We start from the raw sequence: 20,831 nt of genomic DNA, 5'->3' as shown, positions 1-20,831 counted from the left end.
CAGTAATAATAATTTAATCTCCATTGATTAGCGCTCAGGGGCAGCACGGTGGCTTAGTGGTTAGCACTGTTGCTTCACAGCAAGAAGGTCCTGGGTCCAAATCCCGGGTTCGATCAGGCAGGGGCCTTTTTGTGTGGAGTTTGCATGTTCTCCCCGTGCCTGTGTGGGTTTACTCCAGGTACTTCAGTTTCCTCCCACAGTCCAAAAACATGTACATTAGTTTGATTGGTAATTCTAAATTGCCCATAGGAGTGAGTGCGAGTGTGTCTGGTTGTCTGTCTATATATGTGGCCCTGTGATGGACTGGCGACCTCTCCAGGGTGTACCCCTGCCTTTTACCCAATGTGTGCTGGGATAGGCTCCAACAGATCCCCGTGACCCTAATTAGGATAAATAAAGTGGGTATAGAAAATGGATGGATGGATGGATGGATGATTAGAGCTTAGGTGCTTAGGTTTGATGTATACAAAGTGGCAATTTGGTGAACAATTTAAAACAAATAGTCAGAGTAAATATAATTACCACAAGCTCTAACAGAAATTGTGTTCAAAAATGTGTTCATTTGCTCTCCAGAAGAAAAAAAAAATGTCTGGCGGTATTCTGATGGTCTTCTGACTGAACCCGAGAACAAAATGCAGGAGAAAGTGAAATATACCTTCGATTTGTCTCCTCCTAGCACGTTGACCATGACCTCCATGACTGTCTCATGCATGCCCAGAATCCGCATCAGATTTGGATGTTGATAAAACACTTTGTTGTTCATTATATCCCTGTGAGACAAGAAGTGAATAGTATTCTAATGTGAGCTGGCAAGAGAACAATTTCATCTGATTTCTAAACTCTTCAACAAAGTTTCACCAGCTACACAAATATGTGTCTGTCCCAGATACCCCTACCCCAGGCCATCGATCATGAGCTGGCCCTCCTCTTCACCCATTCGGACGCTGAGCAGAGAGCGGATCTGGCCCAGTGAGGCCAGTAGGTTAATCGCATCCTGCACAGATTTCTCACTGACGGTGTAGCTTTTTCTCATGGCACGCAGCAGCTCACCAATGCCATCGTATTGCCTTCGGAGCAGGCTGAACATGCTTCGTACCAGCTCTGGGTTCTGAATTTTGCATTCTTGGGCCCAGCTCACCATTGTCTGAGAGATCAGCTCCTTCAGGTTTGCTAATGGAAAAAGAAAACACAGAGAAGAGATATTGAGATTTTCTTTCTTTCTTTCTTTCTTTCTTTCTTTCTTTCTTTCTTTCTTTCTTTCTTTCTTTCTTTCTTTCTGAGAGGGTTAAATAAATGGGCTGTGAGATAGAAGATGCACAAAGAGGCCTTGGTGTCTTTAACATGGTCTCTGTGAGGCTGAAGTCCATTAAAATTCCTTTGAGTGTAAAATAAATTTCAGATTATTCAGATCACATTATTTAAGCATGTACAATATCAATATATATGTATGTATAATATAATGGTAATATATTGGCCCATAGTCCCAATAAATGTTAGGGATAAATAGTAACTTAACTTTAAACTTTATTTTCTACGTTTCTATATTTCTATAAAGCTGCTGTCCATTGTTAAAAGCGCTATACAAATAAATTGAATTAAATTGAATTGAATTAACAGCAGTTTAATTTAACAATATGAAGAAGGCATCCCTCCTTCTTCTGCAGCATTGATTCAGCACATACAGTTACTTTGCATATTATTTTGAACTCCAACAGTTAATTAATAAGCTCAACCTCATAATGATGCAAGATGCAAGAGTCAAATTCATACAATCTTATGTGCGTGGGTTATAGTGGGATATCTGTCCTGTTTTATTGAACTATTTTGAGTTGTCAACTAAATAAAATAATGCCTATATATATATCAATAACTTGCCAGAAAATGTGCCTCAGTTCAAGTTCAGAATGATGTGGAATTGAGACATAACCAGTTTTTAGCAACTAATTGACCATGTTTCAACACAAATCATTATGTACGTATGCACATTGTAACTGGATGAGGAGTAGTACTGATGATTTCCAGTTTTCACAGCAGTTTAAAGGTATAAAACTGAAAGCACAATTTGTGAATATATTACATCAGAAGGACAATCCCTTAAAATAAACAAAAAAGTTGAATTTATTAACACTGTTAAAGGGAATTACACTGACAAGCGTATAACTGTGTGCTTCAGCTGCATGTTGATGGTCTATAGTAACATGTCTTATTATGTGTACATAACACAAGCCCTGTAAGAATTCAGGAATAAATATAATAATGTTGATTATTCACTTCACAGGCCCCTGGACCCCACTTGCTGCACGGCATTAGAGCACCAACCTAACAGCACTTGTAACAGCTGCTGGAGTAGCACACCTACCATAAAAATAATTCATCCAATACTGATCTTATAACAAAATGTATATGTTGTTAGGCTGTGTTAAAGGTGTCAAAGCATCTGCTAGAGAAAAACATATGTATATATATTTAATACCACAGCAAGTTAAATCCAAAGCTGCAGTGAGTGGCTGCCATCAGAACACTGATAGAAATTCAGCAGTGAGCCTATAATCTGGCTTGTGCTGTCATCTGCTAATATACATAATCATCTGCTACAATGATAAATAACAAACCGTCGGAGTGTGGGCAGAATAAGCTGAAGGCAGAGTTGTACATCAGAGTCATAAATCTGCAACTATAATGTCTTGTCTCAATTTGTTTCTCTGGTAATATATTTTTTTTTAAATTAAGGAAGCAAACATGAAGCATTTTTACCTGCATTGTTTAAGGGATCAGCTTCACTTCATTATGGTTAAGAGGGAATAGATGCTCGCTCAGCTGAACATATTTTAAGCTCTCTTGCATCTGAGAACAGGTTTAATTTAGGAGCCCATTAGAGCAAATGCAGCAGAAAGGTAACCTTTCATTCATTACTTCTGAAATCACGGACTCTATAACTATTAAGTCAGCATTTAGCCTTTTTTTTGTCAGATCATACTTCATGTAACTATATTCATTAACTTGGCCTATGTTTCTAAGGTGTGTTTAACCTTAAATCCACTGCCAACGTATAATAATAATAATTTAATGCTATACACTTAACTAAGGGAGGCTTTAGTTTTGTTTTTTTTTAGCATTAATATATTATAATTAAAAAGAATTTTATTTCATTTGGACACAGTAGTGGATAAATTGGCTATGTATGTATTCCCCCTGAGGAGTGACTGCCTTGGCTTTTTGGTGTGTTTTTTTTTTTATTCATTTCTAGATAGAAGGTATATTCAAATGTAGCAATAAATATAGTGAGTATTGTGGAGAAATATGATGATAGAAAACAATGTAATAAAGAGACTCTGGTTGTATTCAGTGATATTGCCTTACTTGGAGCTGCTTGCTCTTCCTCTGATGGTTGTTCCTCAGTTTTCTGTGGGCGACCTTTGATTTTATATAACAAGGAGAGCAGACGGCCTTTTATAGATGTATCAGGTTCCTCCTCTTCTTCTTCCATGGGAATACCTGCAGGAGTACACCAACACAAGATTTTCCACATCTGTGTACTGGTTTTATTTCTTTTACATGTTCTTAAATATAATACATATGAGAAGAGAACAAACAGCACACATAGTACTCTACAGTGTGTGTGTGTATTATGTGTATATTGTACGTTATTCACTGTGTGTGTGTCTGTGTGTGTGTTTTAAACTGTACACTGTATGTGTCTGTGTATATTGTACACTGTACACTGTGTGTGTGTGTATTTGTGTGTGTGTGTGTGTGTGTGTGTGTGTGTGTGTGCTGTGACAGGAGTTGTACCACAGTGGAGTCTCAGATCATCATGGAAGACAAGAAGCTCATCTTGAATTTCCTCAGGACAGGGACAATCCTCTCCAGCACTGAAGTCCAAAAGCATGTTAATCTGGTGGAAGCACAAGAGTTTGCTCAAGAGCAAGTCTGAGCTTGTATGTGAACTGAGCTTGTATGTGAACTGGCTACTGTCATACGGTTAGTGGGTGGTTGATTTAAATAAGCAAATAAAGAATATACAGGATTCAGAAACTGCAAACATTAAATTGCTGCATCTGCTCAGTGATGGACATGCCAGTTGCCCTGGATACATAGTGAGTCGAGTTTAATTTCTAGTCACTGTGTAATATGGCAGAATTTGTGAGCCATATTATTGCGTGAGATATTAAAAAAAGATTGATATTGCAGAAAAGCAGTCCACGACTCTGTTACTGGCGCCCCATCAGTGTCTGTAAGATGAATGGAGCCATGAGAGATAATGAATCTGCTATTCAGGGGAAGTGTAATTAAAAACAGAAATGTAAAGACTTTTGGGATTTGATAGTTCTCACTCATTTCTGGACCACTGAAGCTCTGGAGCTCTAATGACAAATCAGAGTGAGAGAAATGACTAAGGTAATTCTTAACAATCCTCTCTCTCTGACTCAACTAGAATACTAAATTAGATTTATGTCGTGAGTTTAATGGGAAACGTGCACAGGTTCTACCTGCTCTTGTGGAGGAGAGCGGAATTCCTTGGTCTTCTTGGCAGTGACAGCAGCAGACATGTTGAGGGCCTGCATGAGTTCATTGTAGCGGAACTTCTGGTTGTACTGCAATTTGGCCACAAAATGATCTGAGAATGCCACAATAGACTCGATGCGCTGCTTCAGCTCACAGTCACAGAAATAGTGCAGGAGTTCACACATCTGCATGAGAAATAAATATTAGGCGATATGACACAACTAAGGGGATTTATTTTTTGGATGAGATTTAAATGATATTTAAATTCATTTTCAATACATGCAGGGTTCTCAAAGGTTTTTACAGCCAAGGGATCACAGGTTAAATATAAATAAAAGTACTTTAAAATATAATCATAAAATATATTAATTGATTGATTGATTGACTGCAGAAATCCTGCAATGGAACTGCGTTTAATGTTTACACTTATTTCCGCCGCTGTATAAGAACCATTGTTCTAGAGAGCTTATTACTTCCATAGAATTATAAATTGATTTTGACCTGATGTTTGACTGACTCAGGCAGGCTCTTCTCCAGAAGGCCTTTGGGTGGTTGCTTGTGTTCTTTGCTCTCTTCCTCCCCTGCCTCCACGGCTTTTTCCTCATTACTGCTTGCCTCCTCTTTTTCCGCTGGCTCCTCTACAGCCACAAGTTGTGTCTCCTCCTCCTTGCTTTCCCCAAAAACATTGGGTTCAATAAGTAGGAGGATGATTCTCACCTCCTCACTACTCAGAGAGCCCATAATCAACAGAGTCGCAATCAGCTTGAGTATAGGCACGAATTGGTACTCCACGCTGCCCCCTACTGGGTCACGAATATGAACTCCTCCACCTTGCACTGCTTCTGTCAGCATGCTGATGGCCTTCTCCTTCAGAATACCCAGAGGGATCTGTGGACTGTAGATGTGCTCACGCTTAGTAGTGATGAAGCACGCTGGTGTAAAGTTAAGCCGAGGGCTAAGCGACGTGCTCAGTCCTACGCCTGGCAAAGTGTGGCGTTTGGAGTCATCAGAGAAGAGGCGGATGCTACGGGTCTCATCTGTGATAGGTATGATAAACTCATTCTTCATCATGAGTTGTGCTTCCTTTGCTGTCTCCAGGTGGATGCTGATTAGAACGTCATAGAAGCCCTCACGCAGCTGTCCTGTCAGGTATTGGTTGTCAATGGTGTAAAGGAGCTGTGATTGGTCTAGGTGGCTGCAGAGGGCGTGGGCCACACGAGTGTTTCCCAGAGCACAGAGAGCACAATAGAGCCTCAGAGTGTGGTAGTGAAATTGTCGCAGGGCCTCGTCCTCTGAGAGTTCCATGATGTCTATGCACCTGGACGTGATCCAGAAAAAAAAATCACGTCAGAGTTTAATGTTTATTTTCTTTCCACCAGGATTCTACTGAATATATGAAAAAACAAGTAATTGTTTGTACGCAGATAAAAGACATTTACAAAAATATATTAAAAACAAAGGTATCTGTTAATTATCAGTTATTAATTTTATCTGCATTAACTTGATCTGGAAGAAATGTGCATTTGAGTGTGTGTAATCCTACTAAATTGGAAGTTAAATACCCACACTGTGTTCTTGGCATCTTCTCTCTACCAATTACAAGTAATGATTCATCTACAAAACCTAGCATGAGTGAAATACAGCAGCTAAACTGTATTGCTGTATTTACTTTATACTAGAAATAAACACTGATAATCACTTTTTCTCATAGCCAAATGGTTGAATGATGATCCAATGTATGTACTCTATACGAGGCAATAGTTTGTGGACACCCAACCATTACACCCACACATGCTTTTTGAGATAAAACATCACTTGCCTGTTTTCCTCAGGAATATGCACTGCCATCATCTGCAGGGGCTCCAGACACTGCACCACCCAGCCATGCCTCTCGCTGACCCGTGCTGTCTCCACTGAGAGGAAAGTGTTGGGCATCCTGCTCCACAGAACAGCTACAATGGTCTGTACATCCAGCCTTGGAGGACACTGTGGCTCTGGGTTACTGCGAAGACTTGTGAAAATGGCTGAAGACAGTGGCATGGCATCCTAAGTGGAATGAATATATAGATAACAATAATAATAATAATAATAATAATAATAATAATTGTTATTATTATTATTATTATTATTATTATTATTATTATTATTATTATTATTATTGACACAATTAATTTTTCCACCTCAAATGATTGACAGATATGATACAAGGAAAGGCTTACTTTAATCTTTGGAAATTCAAACTGAAACAGGTTGGAGCTTGTGGGCTGAACAAACACTGCAGGGAACAGTTTTGTGTTGGGCTCAACCTGTCAGATAAGAACACGTGAGAGAGAGATAAGAAAAAAATAAGCATCCAACTTTTGTTCTTTTACTATCAAGAACAATATGGTATTCTTTGAGAAGCCACACTAAATCTATACTGCACTTAGACAAGTGCTCCCTAGTGCCAATTTGGATCTGGCACTGGTTCAGCATCTTGATTTATAGCCTCAGGCAAACTAAGATCAGAGACACATAAGAACTTTATTCTGTGAGGCAGACTCGCTGGAATTTCCAAACTAATATTAAACAAGCTTTGTTATATTGTTTACTACTCTTCAGAGTTTACTGTTTTTTGCACAGCTAATATGTGAGCGTGGACACAAACGGCTACGATTTACATGACAAGAACTAGCCATCAGTCTCTATATCTTCTTAATATTAGATGTTTATTCAAATGTGCAAATATTTCTAATTTTAGAACAATATGCTTTACTCAGAAAATGTAACCTGTTTTATTAGTTGTATCACCTGCTCATTTTGTGTATGTTTTTGTTTTGTTTAGTTTCTTCACGATTAAAAACCACAGATTGCAAAAGCCCATATCCTAAGTGCAGAAAGATCTGGCAACCTCAGTTGCATGAATTGAATTAATTTTAATAATCTGAAACTGGAAATTCTCCATGGTACGTATATGTATATACGTATATAAGTAAGTTGCTGACTACATTCCTTAATTATTAAGATGTGATTCGGAAGACAGTTACCTGATATGCAATAGGCAGCTCCTTGTTGTTGGCAGTGAATGAGACAAGGCCAGAGGCAAGATCAATATGACATCCAATTATGAGGTCAGCATTGCTTCGTCCAGAAGAGCTACTTGAAATCTCGCCAGCACACACCATGTAGCAATTACTCCTCCTCACACTGGATAAACAGCACAGATAAAACACAATGAGTGAATCACTGGAATGGAGCTTAGGGTTAGCACAGGGGCATTGTCATGCTGGAATGTTTGGGCTCCTTACTTCCAGTGAACAGGAACTTTTTAGGCATTTTTATAAAAAGACATTTTGTGTGCTTCAAATCTTGTGGCAGTAATTTGGAGAAGGCCCACATATAGGCACGATGGTCAGATTTACACATACCTTCGACCACAGAGTGTATATTATAATGTACTGGCAATATATTATGGCATGGCATGTTGAAATACACTTTGAACAGGAATTGCAACAGCTTGCTCTACACTTTTTACAGTTTGGCATTCACCAGTGCTATCGTAATCTCAGTGCCGGCATATCTTGATGAACATCATCAAGTCTCACTGATTCTTCCATTCTGACCATGCAGATGGCGAACTGACCTCTCATGAACACGGCCACGCTCATCCCCCAGAGTCACAGTAACTGTACGCACTTTACTCAGGTTAAAATTCTTGCTGTAGTAGTGGTAGTCTGGTGTTACCCAGCCTACCCATACTGAGGCAGGGTCCTGACCTGCAAACACTCTCATTGAGTAGAAATACTGAAACACAAACAAAGAAGAAAATACTTTAGACAATCAGCAAGGAAGAACTTCAACAATTCTTCTACAGGCATTTTAAGAACTAATGTATACCTTTGTGATGCTGCTATAATCAGTCTTCCCGCTGTCATCCTTCTTAGCTTTTTGTCCATCACCACTCACCTCGTTCATATTAGTGATTTTCCTGGGACCGGAATAAAACTCGACAGGCATGCTCAAGCGGCAGTAGATCATGTCACTGTTGCTAGCTTGAGTTCCAAAGGTCTTATGGCTCACCTTCAGACATGGTGGAGAGTCCACAGTCCCATCAATTCTAGTCACCTAACAAAAAATATGTAGTTTAAATGAATAGATGCATGTGTAAAAAATAATTATTCACCTTTAAGTCAAATATTTTCCCATTCTGTTTAGTGGTACCTCAATGTGCTCATGGTCCACTGGCACATTGACAAACGTAGGAAGCCGTTTGCTAAACCACATAGTGATCTCTCGGTTCATGTTGACAGCAAAAGGCTCAAAACCCTCCTGAAGGCCACACATTGTGTAGTATTTAAAGGTGCTGGCGTCTTTACCCAGGTTCATACGGCCAATCTGCGAGAGCCCGAGGCTACAAACTGGGATGAAACCTAGAGAAAAGACAGATCATTAAGATCTGGCATACCTTCAAAAATGCTTTATAATATGCAAGATCTGCAGTTTGCCCTCAGGCCATTTTATGATTGGACCATAAAACCCGAAGACATGAAATGAAAACACCATTTCGACTGTGACTATCATACGCTCACCATCTTCAATCTCAAAGTCAGTGAAGCAGAGCTCAGAGCCCTTGTTGGTGATAAGGATCTCTCCGTTGAGAGTAAAGATCATGGACTTGTCTTCCATGTTAATCATGCATCCCACCACGTCACCCTTGTTCCATGTTCTCCCAAAGAAGTGACTGCCCATGTGTACCCTGCGACCCTGCAAGACAGAATTCATCATAAAGAAACATCCAAACACTCAAATGTCACAATGTTTTCTGATTGCGTGACACTATAGTAACACTTACACGGTAGCCATCAAAAACATAAGCTTTGTCATCCATGCCCAGTTCGACATCAGGTCTACAGCTGGGCCGAGCCCAGCCTACACACATTTCTCCTCCAGTCACAGCCTCAAACTCAAAATACCATTTCCCTGATTGCACAGCATAACTCTTCTCCACGCGGAAGAAACGAATGTTTTCAACACTGTGCTTCTCCACCACATGGGCCACTGTGGACAAAGTGTCATTATCACAAACCATAATTATATTTTGATGTTAAATAGTGATTTGTATAACGACAGCCTGAGAGTCACCCTTACCCTCTTGATCTGGGGGCTCAATGCTGTATCCGTAACCAACTAGTGTTCGGATGGCCTCTCGAAGGCTGTCTCTGTTAGACTTCTTTGTGCGTTCATCTAACAAAGAATATGGCACCAGGCGAGGATTGCGTCTGCTCTTTAAATCCTTTAGAAAAGAATGCAACATTAGACTGTGTATATCTCAGTGGTACTTTTTATCACAGCTTTACTGTTTATTGAAGATTAAAACAATAAAATCTACCTGCTGAATACCATAAGTCCATCCTTGCTTAATGCGATCTTTGGCCCAAACATTATGAGCGTTTTCAGCTAGTTTATCAACCAGAACTTCCTGACCAGGTGTCAGTTTCACATCAGAAAGTTCTAGTGGCGCAGGCTTATAACCATTTGACATCACATAGCTTTATGACAGAGAAGCAGAAATTAGAGCTATCACACACACATTTCTATGCCTTGAGTTTTTTCAATAATTACTAAATATTTCAATGGTAATATCATCCTCTTGTTTCAATTTATTTTTATTTCATTCTATTCATGCTTAAAGCTGTCATTTACAAATGACCGTCCAGTTGCTATTAACCACTATTAACGTGTCCTATGTGTAACCCACATAATATAACAAAGAACACATTCCAAAATGTCATTAATGCATTATCTAATTAAAATACCCTGCAATATATTTTCAGTATATTAGATTTATCACATGAATTGTTACTATAAGTAACAGGCCAGTGAAGCATTGCATGTAGGGACTTACTCTTTGGGAAGTTTGATTTTCTTCAGGTCATCTTCAGCATTGACATTGATTTGTACTACATGACATCCCAAAGCCAGTAAGGTCCTGCATTACGGGGTAAAGTGCTCATAGAATCAATGAGCATTTATTAAAAATATTTTAGTGTTACATAGAGAGCTACATGACATCTAAATATAACACACCTAATGGTACACTGTTATTCTGTCAGTCATCTAACAGAAATCTCACATTATGTACAAGTACTGGCAAAATGTGTAAAACAAACACAAGGAGGGGAAGTACTACTGAGTAAAAAAGGGAGTGAGATATAAAGAACAGAGCTCTCACAGTGCTAGGAAAGTATAAAAAGTAGAAATTTAAGGGATAAGACATAAATGTCACATTTTAGAAAGACTGTCTGATATTTGCATATAATTATGCTGACTCAAAAACTATTTCATTAATCCAATGCCTAAAATTAATTCACAGACTACCAAGTCGAAATAGTCACTATGTAAGCATTTAAGCATAGATCCTTAATCCTAATTGCCTACTTGCTCATAGACACTTACTTTAAAGTTTCTGTTGACATTTGCAGGTTATAATTTTTTTCAGTTTCAGGCAGCTTGGAGAAGTCCACCAGGCAAGGATGCTGCCTCTTGTTGTCATCACGTACCTTAAAAAAGAAAAAAGCAGTTTTAAAATGCAGTGAGGAACTAGGCTTATTAGATTTTCTGTAATCTCTGACTTTAAACAATCTTGCAAAAATAAGAAGTTTAGAAATCTATCCCATCCTAATTATTTGTCACTAGTGGTAAGTTCCGCAATCTCAAGTGCAGAACAATGTCACATTGAGCTAATGAGCTCTCATTAAAGCTAGATTGATCTGTGAACATCTGGAAGGTTGATATCTTTCTCCCCCAGTAAATGATTAGGTTGCACCTCTGGAGTAATGAAAGCGCTCAGCCTTAATGAATTTCTCCTGCTGGGCACTTGGACAGTAAGCTGCTCATTGAGATTGCTTTAAGAGCCATTGAAGGCTGAAGCTCAGCTGCATTGTGCTCGCACTATACATTTGTGTGTGTGTGAGAGAGAGAGAGAGAGAGAGAGAGAGTTTCTGCTGCATTAAGCAGTAGATATACATTACATCAGTGTACTCTTGTCTTTCTCCACCCTACTATCTGAAAATGAGATCTACATGCCCATCTGCTAGGTAGCTATTTGGGATGCTTAACATTAGCCAGGCACTCTAAATTCAGGGTGACTTTTTCAATTATACTCACCTGGCTTTTTCTAGCTAGTCAGTGCTTGAGGGAGAAGTGAAATGTTATGAAACAGAGATAGAAATCTCTGGTCTGAATGAGATGGTGTCCCTGCCTACACAGTATATTTGAGATGTGAATTTCCTTGGCTGAAGTGATATTCAGACATGTCCTTGGAACATCATATGGGTTTCCTACCTTGCCATAGGTCCAGCCAAGCTCGATTTTGTTCATACCCCAGAGTTCATGGATGTTCTCGGCTAGCTTATTGCGTACATTTTCAAGGTGTGGAGGCAGAACAATCTGACAAAGGTAAAGATCATGTTTCTAGACACAGCGTGTGAATTGAAACCATATGAAAAGTGGTACATTTCTAAAAGTATTCAAACAGCAGAAAAGAAAAAAAGAATAGATAGTAATGAGAAAGGAAAGGAAAAAAGAGATGTGTTGTTATGGTCTCACCTGGCTGGTATTGACAGGAACAGGAATGAAGGATGCTTGAGACAGAAATTGGGTGGTTCCCAGCAAGTCCCTCACTCCCTCCGCATCCCTCTTATACTCCTTCACAGGCTCCACCCGCATCTTTTCTTTGGGGAGAAGGGCTTCATAACAAGGTGCATAGCCAGCAGGGGGTAAGAACTTGAATTCACCATGGCGACCACCCAACAAGAAACGAACCCTGGTGAAAGACATGAATTGGGCTTCAATTATTCAAATCGTCCTGTATGCATCCCAGTGATTAGAAAAATGCATTTTCCAGATATTCCTCAGTTGTGGAGATGGAGTGTGAAAAGCTGTGAGGCTTAGTCAGTAATAAATCACTAAAAACCCCTTTGGAGCCTCAAGGTGAATGGTAATGGATAGGAAAAAATACCCAGTGGAAAAATCTCTGCAGGTTCAATGTCAAACTCCAAGTTCAATGTTGATCTAAATAGAGCTAGAAATTTACCTTTGAGCATTTCTACAGGACCCTGTGTCCCCATCAGTAACTGTAACCAAGTACACATGTCTCTTGTTCTACTTCAAACTCTTCAAAAAGAAACAGTTTAGAGCAATGTCAAAAACAAACCCTTCACCTCTTAATTTCCATAATTTCACACTCTTGCATATAAAGTGTCCTCATAGTCCCGGTGGTTATTTATGTATAAATACAATAATGCAGGACAGGTGAGAAGTCTGTGGTGATGCTGACTGCATGACTCACTTGACCCCTGCTGAGAAGCTGACAACTGGGAAGAAGAAACCGTCCGTGTTGAAGTCCTCGAACATTCCCTGCACGGGCTGGCCGTTAATACGGAAGGACATGCTGGGGGCACCGAGATCCAGGCAGCAGCTCACCACATCATCGGAGGTCAGCAAGTGCTGGTTAATAGAGGCCACTGCCCGTTGGATTCTCCCTGCAACACGTTATCATGGTGTCATGATGAGTTGCACCATTATCTGAGTTACTGAGGACTTTAACCGGTGTCTTCTGTTTAAGAAATTTTTAATAAAAGGGGAACCATGCTAAAAATTAAGTTTCCCACAATTTTCAAACTATACATGATTGACTTTAAGGTCATTTTGATCTAGGAATAATAAGATGCAATAAAGCTTCAGTTATGCTTTACTTAAAGGCTACAGAATGACTTTATAACATATACACATGTATTTATGGAATTATGTAAAAACATACTTTATGTCAGAAGTCATTTGCATTAAAATAAACATCTGAAAAATAATATCAGTGTGTTAAGAATGTTGAACCACATACTCTTACTATATTCCTCAGGAAAGATCTCAAAACATTCATGAATTTTGTATGATTTGTCCCACAATAGCAGTTTATTTTTAATTGTACTTTTATGCTGAATGTATATTTTTGTTTATTTATTTGTGTATTATTGCTATGAATAATATGGGGCTAAATAGTGGACAGAACATGAACTGAAAATAAGACTGAAATTACAGAAAATAATTATAATATGGTAATAGGAAGTATATTTTTGTGAATTATGCAAAAAATTTTTAATTATATAAAACATTTTTATAGATGATAAAACAGTCCCATATAAACATTTAGGATACACATTCCCTACAGAGTAATTCAGAATGCAGACTGAGAATTATTACGCCATTCTGGTATCATTCTTGTTGTGATGGTTTGTACCTTTGTCTTCTTTTCCCAAACTGAAAATCTGACTTGATCTGTGGCAACAAAACATTCTTCAAAGTAAAAAGAAGAAAAGAGTTGCATGCACCTGACCACAGATGAAGTCCATCAAAGGCATAGGAGTAGAGATCATCACCAACACCATTGCCCCCCCAGCCCTCTCCACCACCAGGGTAGGGGGCATAGCCTTTAGTGCTGGCCCAGCCTACACGAAGATGAGTGGCTTCACTGGTTACAAAATGATCCACCTGATCAATCATCAGCTCATAGTACCACTTCTTATACTGAGCTGATCCCTCACTTATGCCCAGGAAGATGTTGGGTCTCATGCTGTAGAACAAAAGAAAAATGCCAGAAATCTTTAATTAATAAAAGCATGGTAGTTTGGCTTGTTTACATAACAAAAGAATGGTAGTAAGGACTGTTTAGGAAATGTATAGCAGCTTGGAATAAAATGTAGTTAAATGTAAAGGATATTGAAGCATTATGCGTGAAAAGAGAAATTCACTATATGGCCACTAAATGTTTGTTGACACCTGATCATCATAGCTTACATATGGTTGTAAAGCTCATATGTCCAGAAACTTTTGGCCATATAATGTCTGTACAGGACACAGTATTACGCTGTTGTTACCTTTGCACATCATTGACCAATCGCGTTTGCAGCAGCAGATCTCGTCTGGGAAGCAGGTGGTCACAGATGATGTTCTGATTGGCTCGGACTGCCACTCCATTGCAGACACAAAGAGAGCAGAGAATATCCAGAATCTGCAGGGGAAGCAGTAGGGAAACCAGCTTTTTAATATTCAGGCCCAAAAAAAACATTATCATTATGCACAATGTTAATTTAGGAGCTTTAAACTACACATTCAGTATGGATTGACTCGGATATGATGGAAATGGTAATAATGAGATCTTGCCAATTTTTTTTTTAAAAAAAAGAATTTGTAAGCATCTATTTGTGTTATCCTATTGATTTTGTATATTGCAATGTTTCGTTCATTTGAAACAGCATTTTGTTACTGTGTCTTATCACTGCGCAGTATTATGAAACCTTTAGTCCAAGATTTTCTGTCTCCACTATTTCTTCATTAATATTACATTTAACATTGCTGGAAAATGTTGAGTGTGAAAAGAAGCTCTTGCTTTTATGTTGTTAGGACAGCAAAATCTGAATATTAAACCTTATGTTTGAGATTTTTAAAAATAATAAAATAATAAAATTAATTTAGCTTTAGCGCTTCTTTGAGCAATAAAAATTAAATTAATTAAACTAATTAAATTAAAAAAAATTTCTTTAACTCTAACCATTTCACAACAGAAGACAAAAGCTCTAAATAATTTGATTATTTACAGATTTCAAAATCTGTTTTGAAGCAATTGTGCATTTCCACTTATTTATTATTTATCAGTAGCCTCTCAAGCAGCACCAGGTTTTGGTGAACAGCTTTGTGTTTGTGAAGTGAGGGCAAATGCTGACCTTATGGTTGCGTCCATGTTTATAGAGAAGGGAAATGATGGATCTAATGTGATCTTTCTGGATTATGTTAAGGGCCTCTGGACTCTCTGTTAGGATGCAGTGCAGCGCCTCCAGAATACCTACACAGACAACCATTTGTTTATAACACAGATCATATTATAAGTCTGTACACACTTACTTTGAAATAATAATGTAGAGGATGCCAAAGGCACAAGCAAAGAGCAGAGGGTTGAGTAAGCATTCTGCAGCTTCCTATTAATGTGCTCTGGGCCAAGAAGCAACAAAAACCAATTATGTGTGCAGCTGCAGCTAGTGGACCACATGACGGTGCACTAAACTAAGCTACTGCATACAGAATGAGAGTACTTAAAAACCCATAACTCTGCCTGTGAAGTACCTGAGGAGGACTCCAGTCGCTCCAGTTTGCTTATCAGCCAGTCCAGTTTGCGGGAGAACTGCGTACAGTTGGGTCTGTTTCCTCGGATCAGGGCAGCTGGAGAACAACGGTGAAAGAAAATAAAAGTGTAGCATTTTGTCAGTTCACATTAAACCTGTAATCAGTCCTTTGTCATGTCCTTTATACCAAGGGCTGCCTGAAAACAATTTACCACGGTGCTAAATACAGAGTGTGAAGAAAATTAAGTGTGAAGAAAACTGAGGTCTGAATTAAGTTAAATTAAGTCTTTCCACTAAAAAGAATTCATCAGCAACTAAAGACAGGAGACTAGAGAAACATTTATAACATAAAGTTGTTTAATAAGTTAAACACCATATACCAAATTATGCAACTTTGACAAATTATCAAACTAGATTCTATCTTTTCTACTTATACTATTTAAAAAAAAATTAAAAATGATTTACTCATGATACTACATGCATACTGGTGTCAGGGGAAAATTGCTGTTTTTGCCAACTGTACATCTGTGCTTTCCTCTGTTCCTGCTTTTAGTTTATGTGTTTTTCTTTTTCTCAGTTCTAAACCAAGTCACATTTTACTGTCCTCTGTGTTGACCTTTGGCTGCTTTGTGAATACCGATTATCTATGGTGACTGGCTGCTTTGTCAATACTGTGCTTACCTGTCAAGCCTTTTTATACCTGTGTTTTCAAACTCTCATTACGATCAGTCTAAACAGAGACACTGCATGTACATCATACTGCCTCTGGCTTCAACGTGTTCCAAAAAGACTGTGTTATTTGAGTCATCACCAGAAGTTGGCTATTAAGTTACAAAAATATTTCAGAGCTATTAGGTGCCCAAAAGTGAATGATGTGTAAAAATAAAAAAACATAAATAAATAAATAATAATAATAATAATAATAATAATACTTTCAAAAGCTTTTTGTTTTATACTGCATTTTAAATATATACAAAGATTCTTTTGTACTAATTTTTTTTTTTTAAGTAATGGAGTAATAAGTATCAGCTATGTAAAGGTTTCTTTCTTTTCATTACTGTTCAAGTAAAAACAGTTGTAGTCGATCTAGACTTCTATGTCTCGTGTCACTCTAAATTGAACACACCCAAGCAGCAAAGGCAGTAAATGAACCTGTCAGAGGCACTCAAATGGGCTGATGTCAGCAGACTGATGCATCATGCTCCCAGTCCTGCGCTCTAGCCTCTCCTGAGGGTGACCTCCACATTTCACTGAGAGAGAACCTAAGGCTTGTTTAGAGTCGCCATGGGGGCCTGATGAATGTGTCAGGCAATTAAAGTGAACAGTGGCAGGTTTTCACAATAACACGCAGTGGCAGGTTTTCACAATAACTACCTCACAACAAAACCACAAAATGTCACAAAAAGCAAATACTTACCCACAGAGATGTATTTTTAAAAAAAAACCTGACAGAGAGTTTAAACTGTATCTTGGGGTACAATAAGGAGTAAAGAATACAAGTAAAGATACTGAGATAAAAACTTATCTACTTCGATAATTATAAAAAAGTAATTCAAGCCTTTAGAGGACTGGGCAAAAAGAGATCTTGTATATTAGACCTCTAATGTGACGAATGCACTTAATTCTGTTATGTAGCACTGCACATTAAGTGCTTTAACAACATGTACAGATGCCTGGCTTTTTTATGTGTGTAAAACTGTCTCATTTACTTTTACTTATCAAAAGACTGGCAGTAAAACATAATGCTACAGCAAACAAAGAGTATAGAGAGATAAACAGCACCATTGTAAAAGCAAAGTATTCAGAAAGCAGTGTACATAGAATGCACACACAGTACAGAATGCAAACCTAAACCTGATTCACGATTCACTTCATCCCCATGAACAAAAAATCCCCTAAAAGAAGTTGGAATTTAAAGTGTCTATTTATAGGTCTCAGACAGGGTATCAGAAAGGATTACGTGAGTGTAAGCTATAGAAAAGAGCTATGATGCTTTTTTTTATTAATTATTGGTGGCTTGCCCACAGGGGCAAGAGGGTACAAAGGGTGGATAGGGCCATTATTTACATCAGCTGTTTAATAAATATTCTAAAGTGTCTCATTCACAACTCCATACATTTTTTAAATTCATTTTCTACTGCTTATTATCTCTCTGGAGTGACCAGTAAATTTGTAGGTTTTTATTTGACAGATTTTTCATTGATTTGCCTTTGTAGGTGTTGCACAAAGGGCAGAAAACTGCAGCAAGCACTAATAAATGCCCATGGATTATCTGTGGAGGATAATAATGTCCCTATATCATAACTGTTTGCACACCATGCAAGGTGAGGTGGGAAAAAAAGAAGAAAAATGTTTTTCTTTTCCACTGCCAGAGGTTTTTGTGCTAGATCCAGACTTTTTGTGTGGTTTTTGAGATGTAATAGGAATGGAAAGTTTGCTGAAACCTTGAAATCGTGTTATTACCTTAAACACAGTTCAACAAAGGTCATCTCATTTCATCTGCCTATTACAGGTTTATGGGTTTACAGTTTATAGTACCCTAAGTCAAGTGTGATAACATCATTGTTAATAATCCAGTTCTGCTTCACCAAAAGCTATGATCATGAGCTGCTGCTATTACCAATATAAATGTAAATTTATATTTATAAATGTACCTTTATATTAAATCTGATATCCTGCATTTTAACGAAAAACGGCACTGTTTCATTTCATGCACTGAAGTAGATGTAATGTCATCAACTTCCTGTCATCAGTCCTTACCACTGAAGAGAGGGAGAGAACAGACAGTGTGTGTGCGTGTGTGTGTGTGTGTGTGTGTGTGTGTGTGTGTGTGTGTGGGTGTGTGTTTGTGTGTGTGTGTATGTGTGTGTGATGGAATGCCTACCAAGCAGCTCATAGAGGAGGTTGAGGATATCCTTCCAGGCCTCTCCTGCCTCCTCTCCTGCAATCTCCTCAAACTCAGCAGCACTGGTGTACATGTTGAGCCGGTCGATGCAGATAGAGACCAGTGTAAGCATTCCCTAAAATAGGCAGGAAAATAAGGAAACATCATCCATCACCACATTCTCAATTCTCTCTTAGGGTACCAAGGTATCATTTTCCCCCCTCAACTCAGGTCTATATAAGAATTGGGCAATTTCAGTTTAAGTATAACTTTATTTTCAGTGGTGCAGTGTGTAGTGTTGCTCCAGGGACCCCAGTTCAATTCTGAACTCGAGTGTGATTTGTGTGTGTGTGTGTGTGTGTTTGTATTGCGACAGACTGGCGTCCCATTTAGGATCTATTCCAGCCCCTGACCAAGATAAAGAAGTTACTGAGGATGAATAAATGAATGAAAAAGGGGCCATGCATGTCCTTTATGCTGATATTTAATGGAATACTCTAGCATTTGTCAATTTCTATTACACGCTAAGTGATTTTCAAGTAAATTGTTTTTCTGCTCTCTTCTCAGTATAGTAGGGATGTAACAGAATACTAATACATTATTCAGATTGTACAAATAATATGCAGATACAAATACAGATATAAGAAGAAGACAAGCATCATGACCCCATAGGACACAAGACAGCAAAAAGAAGGAGGTTTTTACTTTCATGCTGACACAAGTGATTTATGAGACTTAAATGAAGACCACCAGACCCGGTAAAAGTGGTTCAAGTTAGACTACAGGTAAAATGGGTAAAACTGTCTTGTTCTATATAAGGCTGAGGAACTGGGATTTGCAGTTTTTCTAAAGGTAAATGATACTTAATATGTAATTTTAAAACATACCCAAAAACAAACACAGATACAGATATAGATGTATGGAGGTCAATGCAGTTATGTGCAGTTACAGAAGGCATATAGCTACAGTGGCATTACATTACACCTCTACAATACAGAGCAATGTTACAATGCTTGTTTTTTCTACTACTTATTATCTCTCTGGAGTGACCAGTAAAGTTTCAGTTTTTTTCATTGATTTGCCTTTGTAGGTGTTGTACAAACAGGCAGAAAACTGCAACAAACACTAATATAGGCCCATGGTTTATCTGTGGAGGGTGATAACGTCCCTATAACTGTTTGTACACCATTCAATACAGAGAAATATGTTACAATGCTTGTCTATGGTAAATACATTTAATACACTGAAGAAATGAGACCATGTGCACACACACACTTACCTCCTCTTTGAAAAGGTCCTGACGTTTGATAAGCGAACGCAGCTGCCTCTGCTTCTCCTCGTGCTCCAACTCTGAGTCAGGCTGTTGGAAGTAGGTGATAAGGTCGTTCAGAGTCTGTAGTACCTCTCCCACTGGCAGATACACCCCTGATGCTTTCTCACTCTTCAGTTCATCCAGCCCTCTGGCACCAAACAACAAAAGAGCGAGAGTTTATTTTCCGTTCCAGGCCATCATCATTTGGTTTTATTATATCATTATAGATGTAACATTTCAAAATACCAATTATATTATACATCCACTGAGTTCAACTGCATGCTTTATAAAAAAAATCACTATAAAGAGTAGATCAATCAGTAATAAGAACTCCTTGCCACTGCCAAGTCAAGCATAATTACTATAATGTACATTATATGGCAAAAAGTGTGAGGACACCTGACCATCACACCATGGCCATTATTATGGAGCTGGCCCACATTTGTGTCTACAGCTCCACTCTTCTGCAAAAGGCTTTTTTTCCACTAGATTTTGGAGAGTGTCTGGGGGGATTTGTGCCCATTCAGTCAAAAGAACATTTGTTGGCACTGATGTAGGGCAAGAAGGCCTGCCTTGCTATTGATGTGCAATGTGCTTTGTGCACAGGGGTCAAGAAAAGGCCTTCCCTAAACTGTTGTCACAAAGAAGAAAGCATTAAGTTGTCTAAAATGTCTTTCTATGCTGTAGCATTAACATTACCCTACATTGGAACTAAGAATAACCTTGAAAAACAGCCCCAGACCATTATCTCTCTTTCACCAAACTTTACTGTTTACATTATGGATTCTAGTAGACAGCCTTTTTCCGACATCCACCAAACCCAGACACTGTCCATCAGACTGCCAGATAGTGAAGCATGATTTATCACAACAGAGAACACGTTTCCACTGCTCCAGAGTTCTGAGAAGGTGTGCTTTACACCACTCCAGTCGACTCTTGGCATTATGTGTAGTGATCAGAGCTATTCGCTATGGAC

The 20,831-nt window shown here is 38.5% G+C and overlaps 1 protein-coding gene across 1 annotated transcript in view; it reads right to left on the bottom strand.

Annotated features, from left to right (window-relative positions):
• Window positions 1–20,831, bottom strand: part of ryr3 (ryanodine receptor 3) — a 79,953-nt gene that overhangs the window by 35,627 nt on the left and 23,495 nt on the right. Inside the window, exons 14-40 of the mRNA XM_058379720.1 lie at window positions 19,823–20,003; window positions 18,544–18,679; window positions 15,661–15,756; window positions 15,264–15,382; window positions 14,418–14,551; window positions 13,872–14,113; window positions 12,836–13,028; window positions 12,094–12,310; window positions 11,830–11,934; window positions 10,942–11,045; window positions 10,391–10,474; window positions 9,875–10,034; window positions 9,634–9,778; window positions 9,338–9,543; window positions 9,075–9,249; window positions 8,707–8,915; window positions 8,383–8,610; window positions 8,129–8,289; window positions 7,533–7,692; window positions 6,726–6,812; window positions 6,326–6,552; window positions 5,008–5,824; window positions 4,491–4,691; window positions 3,793–3,895; window positions 3,361–3,495; window positions 897–1,170; window positions 656–770 (exon numbers count right to left, since the gene is read on the bottom strand). Coding sequence (XP_058235703.1) covers window positions 656–770; window positions 897–1,170; window positions 3,361–3,495; window positions 3,793–3,895; window positions 4,491–4,691; window positions 5,008–5,824; window positions 6,326–6,552; window positions 6,726–6,812; window positions 7,533–7,692; window positions 8,129–8,289; window positions 8,383–8,610; window positions 8,707–8,915; window positions 9,075–9,249; window positions 9,338–9,543; window positions 9,634–9,778; window positions 9,875–10,034; window positions 10,391–10,474; window positions 10,942–11,045; window positions 11,830–11,934; window positions 12,094–12,310; window positions 12,836–13,028; window positions 13,872–14,113; window positions 14,418–14,551; window positions 15,264–15,382; window positions 15,661–15,756; window positions 18,544–18,679; window positions 19,823–20,003 — 5,014 coding nt within the window. The remainder of the gene's footprint in view (window positions 1–655; window positions 771–896; window positions 1,171–3,360; window positions 3,496–3,792; window positions 3,896–4,490; window positions 4,692–5,007; window positions 5,825–6,325; window positions 6,553–6,725; window positions 6,813–7,532; window positions 7,693–8,128; window positions 8,290–8,382; window positions 8,611–8,706; window positions 8,916–9,074; window positions 9,250–9,337; window positions 9,544–9,633; window positions 9,779–9,874; window positions 10,035–10,390; window positions 10,475–10,941; window positions 11,046–11,829; window positions 11,935–12,093; window positions 12,311–12,835; window positions 13,029–13,871; window positions 14,114–14,417; window positions 14,552–15,263; window positions 15,383–15,660; window positions 15,757–18,543; window positions 18,680–19,822; window positions 20,004–20,831) is intronic.

The sequence above is a fragment of the Hemibagrus wyckioides genome, linkage group LG25, assembly GCF_019097595.1.
Source record: "Hemibagrus wyckioides isolate EC202008001 linkage group LG25, SWU_Hwy_1.0, whole genome shotgun sequence".
In the NCBI taxonomy this organism is placed as follows: Eukaryota; Metazoa; Chordata; class Actinopteri; order Siluriformes; family Bagridae; genus Hemibagrus; species Hemibagrus wyckioides.
This window is presented reverse-complemented; position numbering and strand designations above follow the sequence as displayed.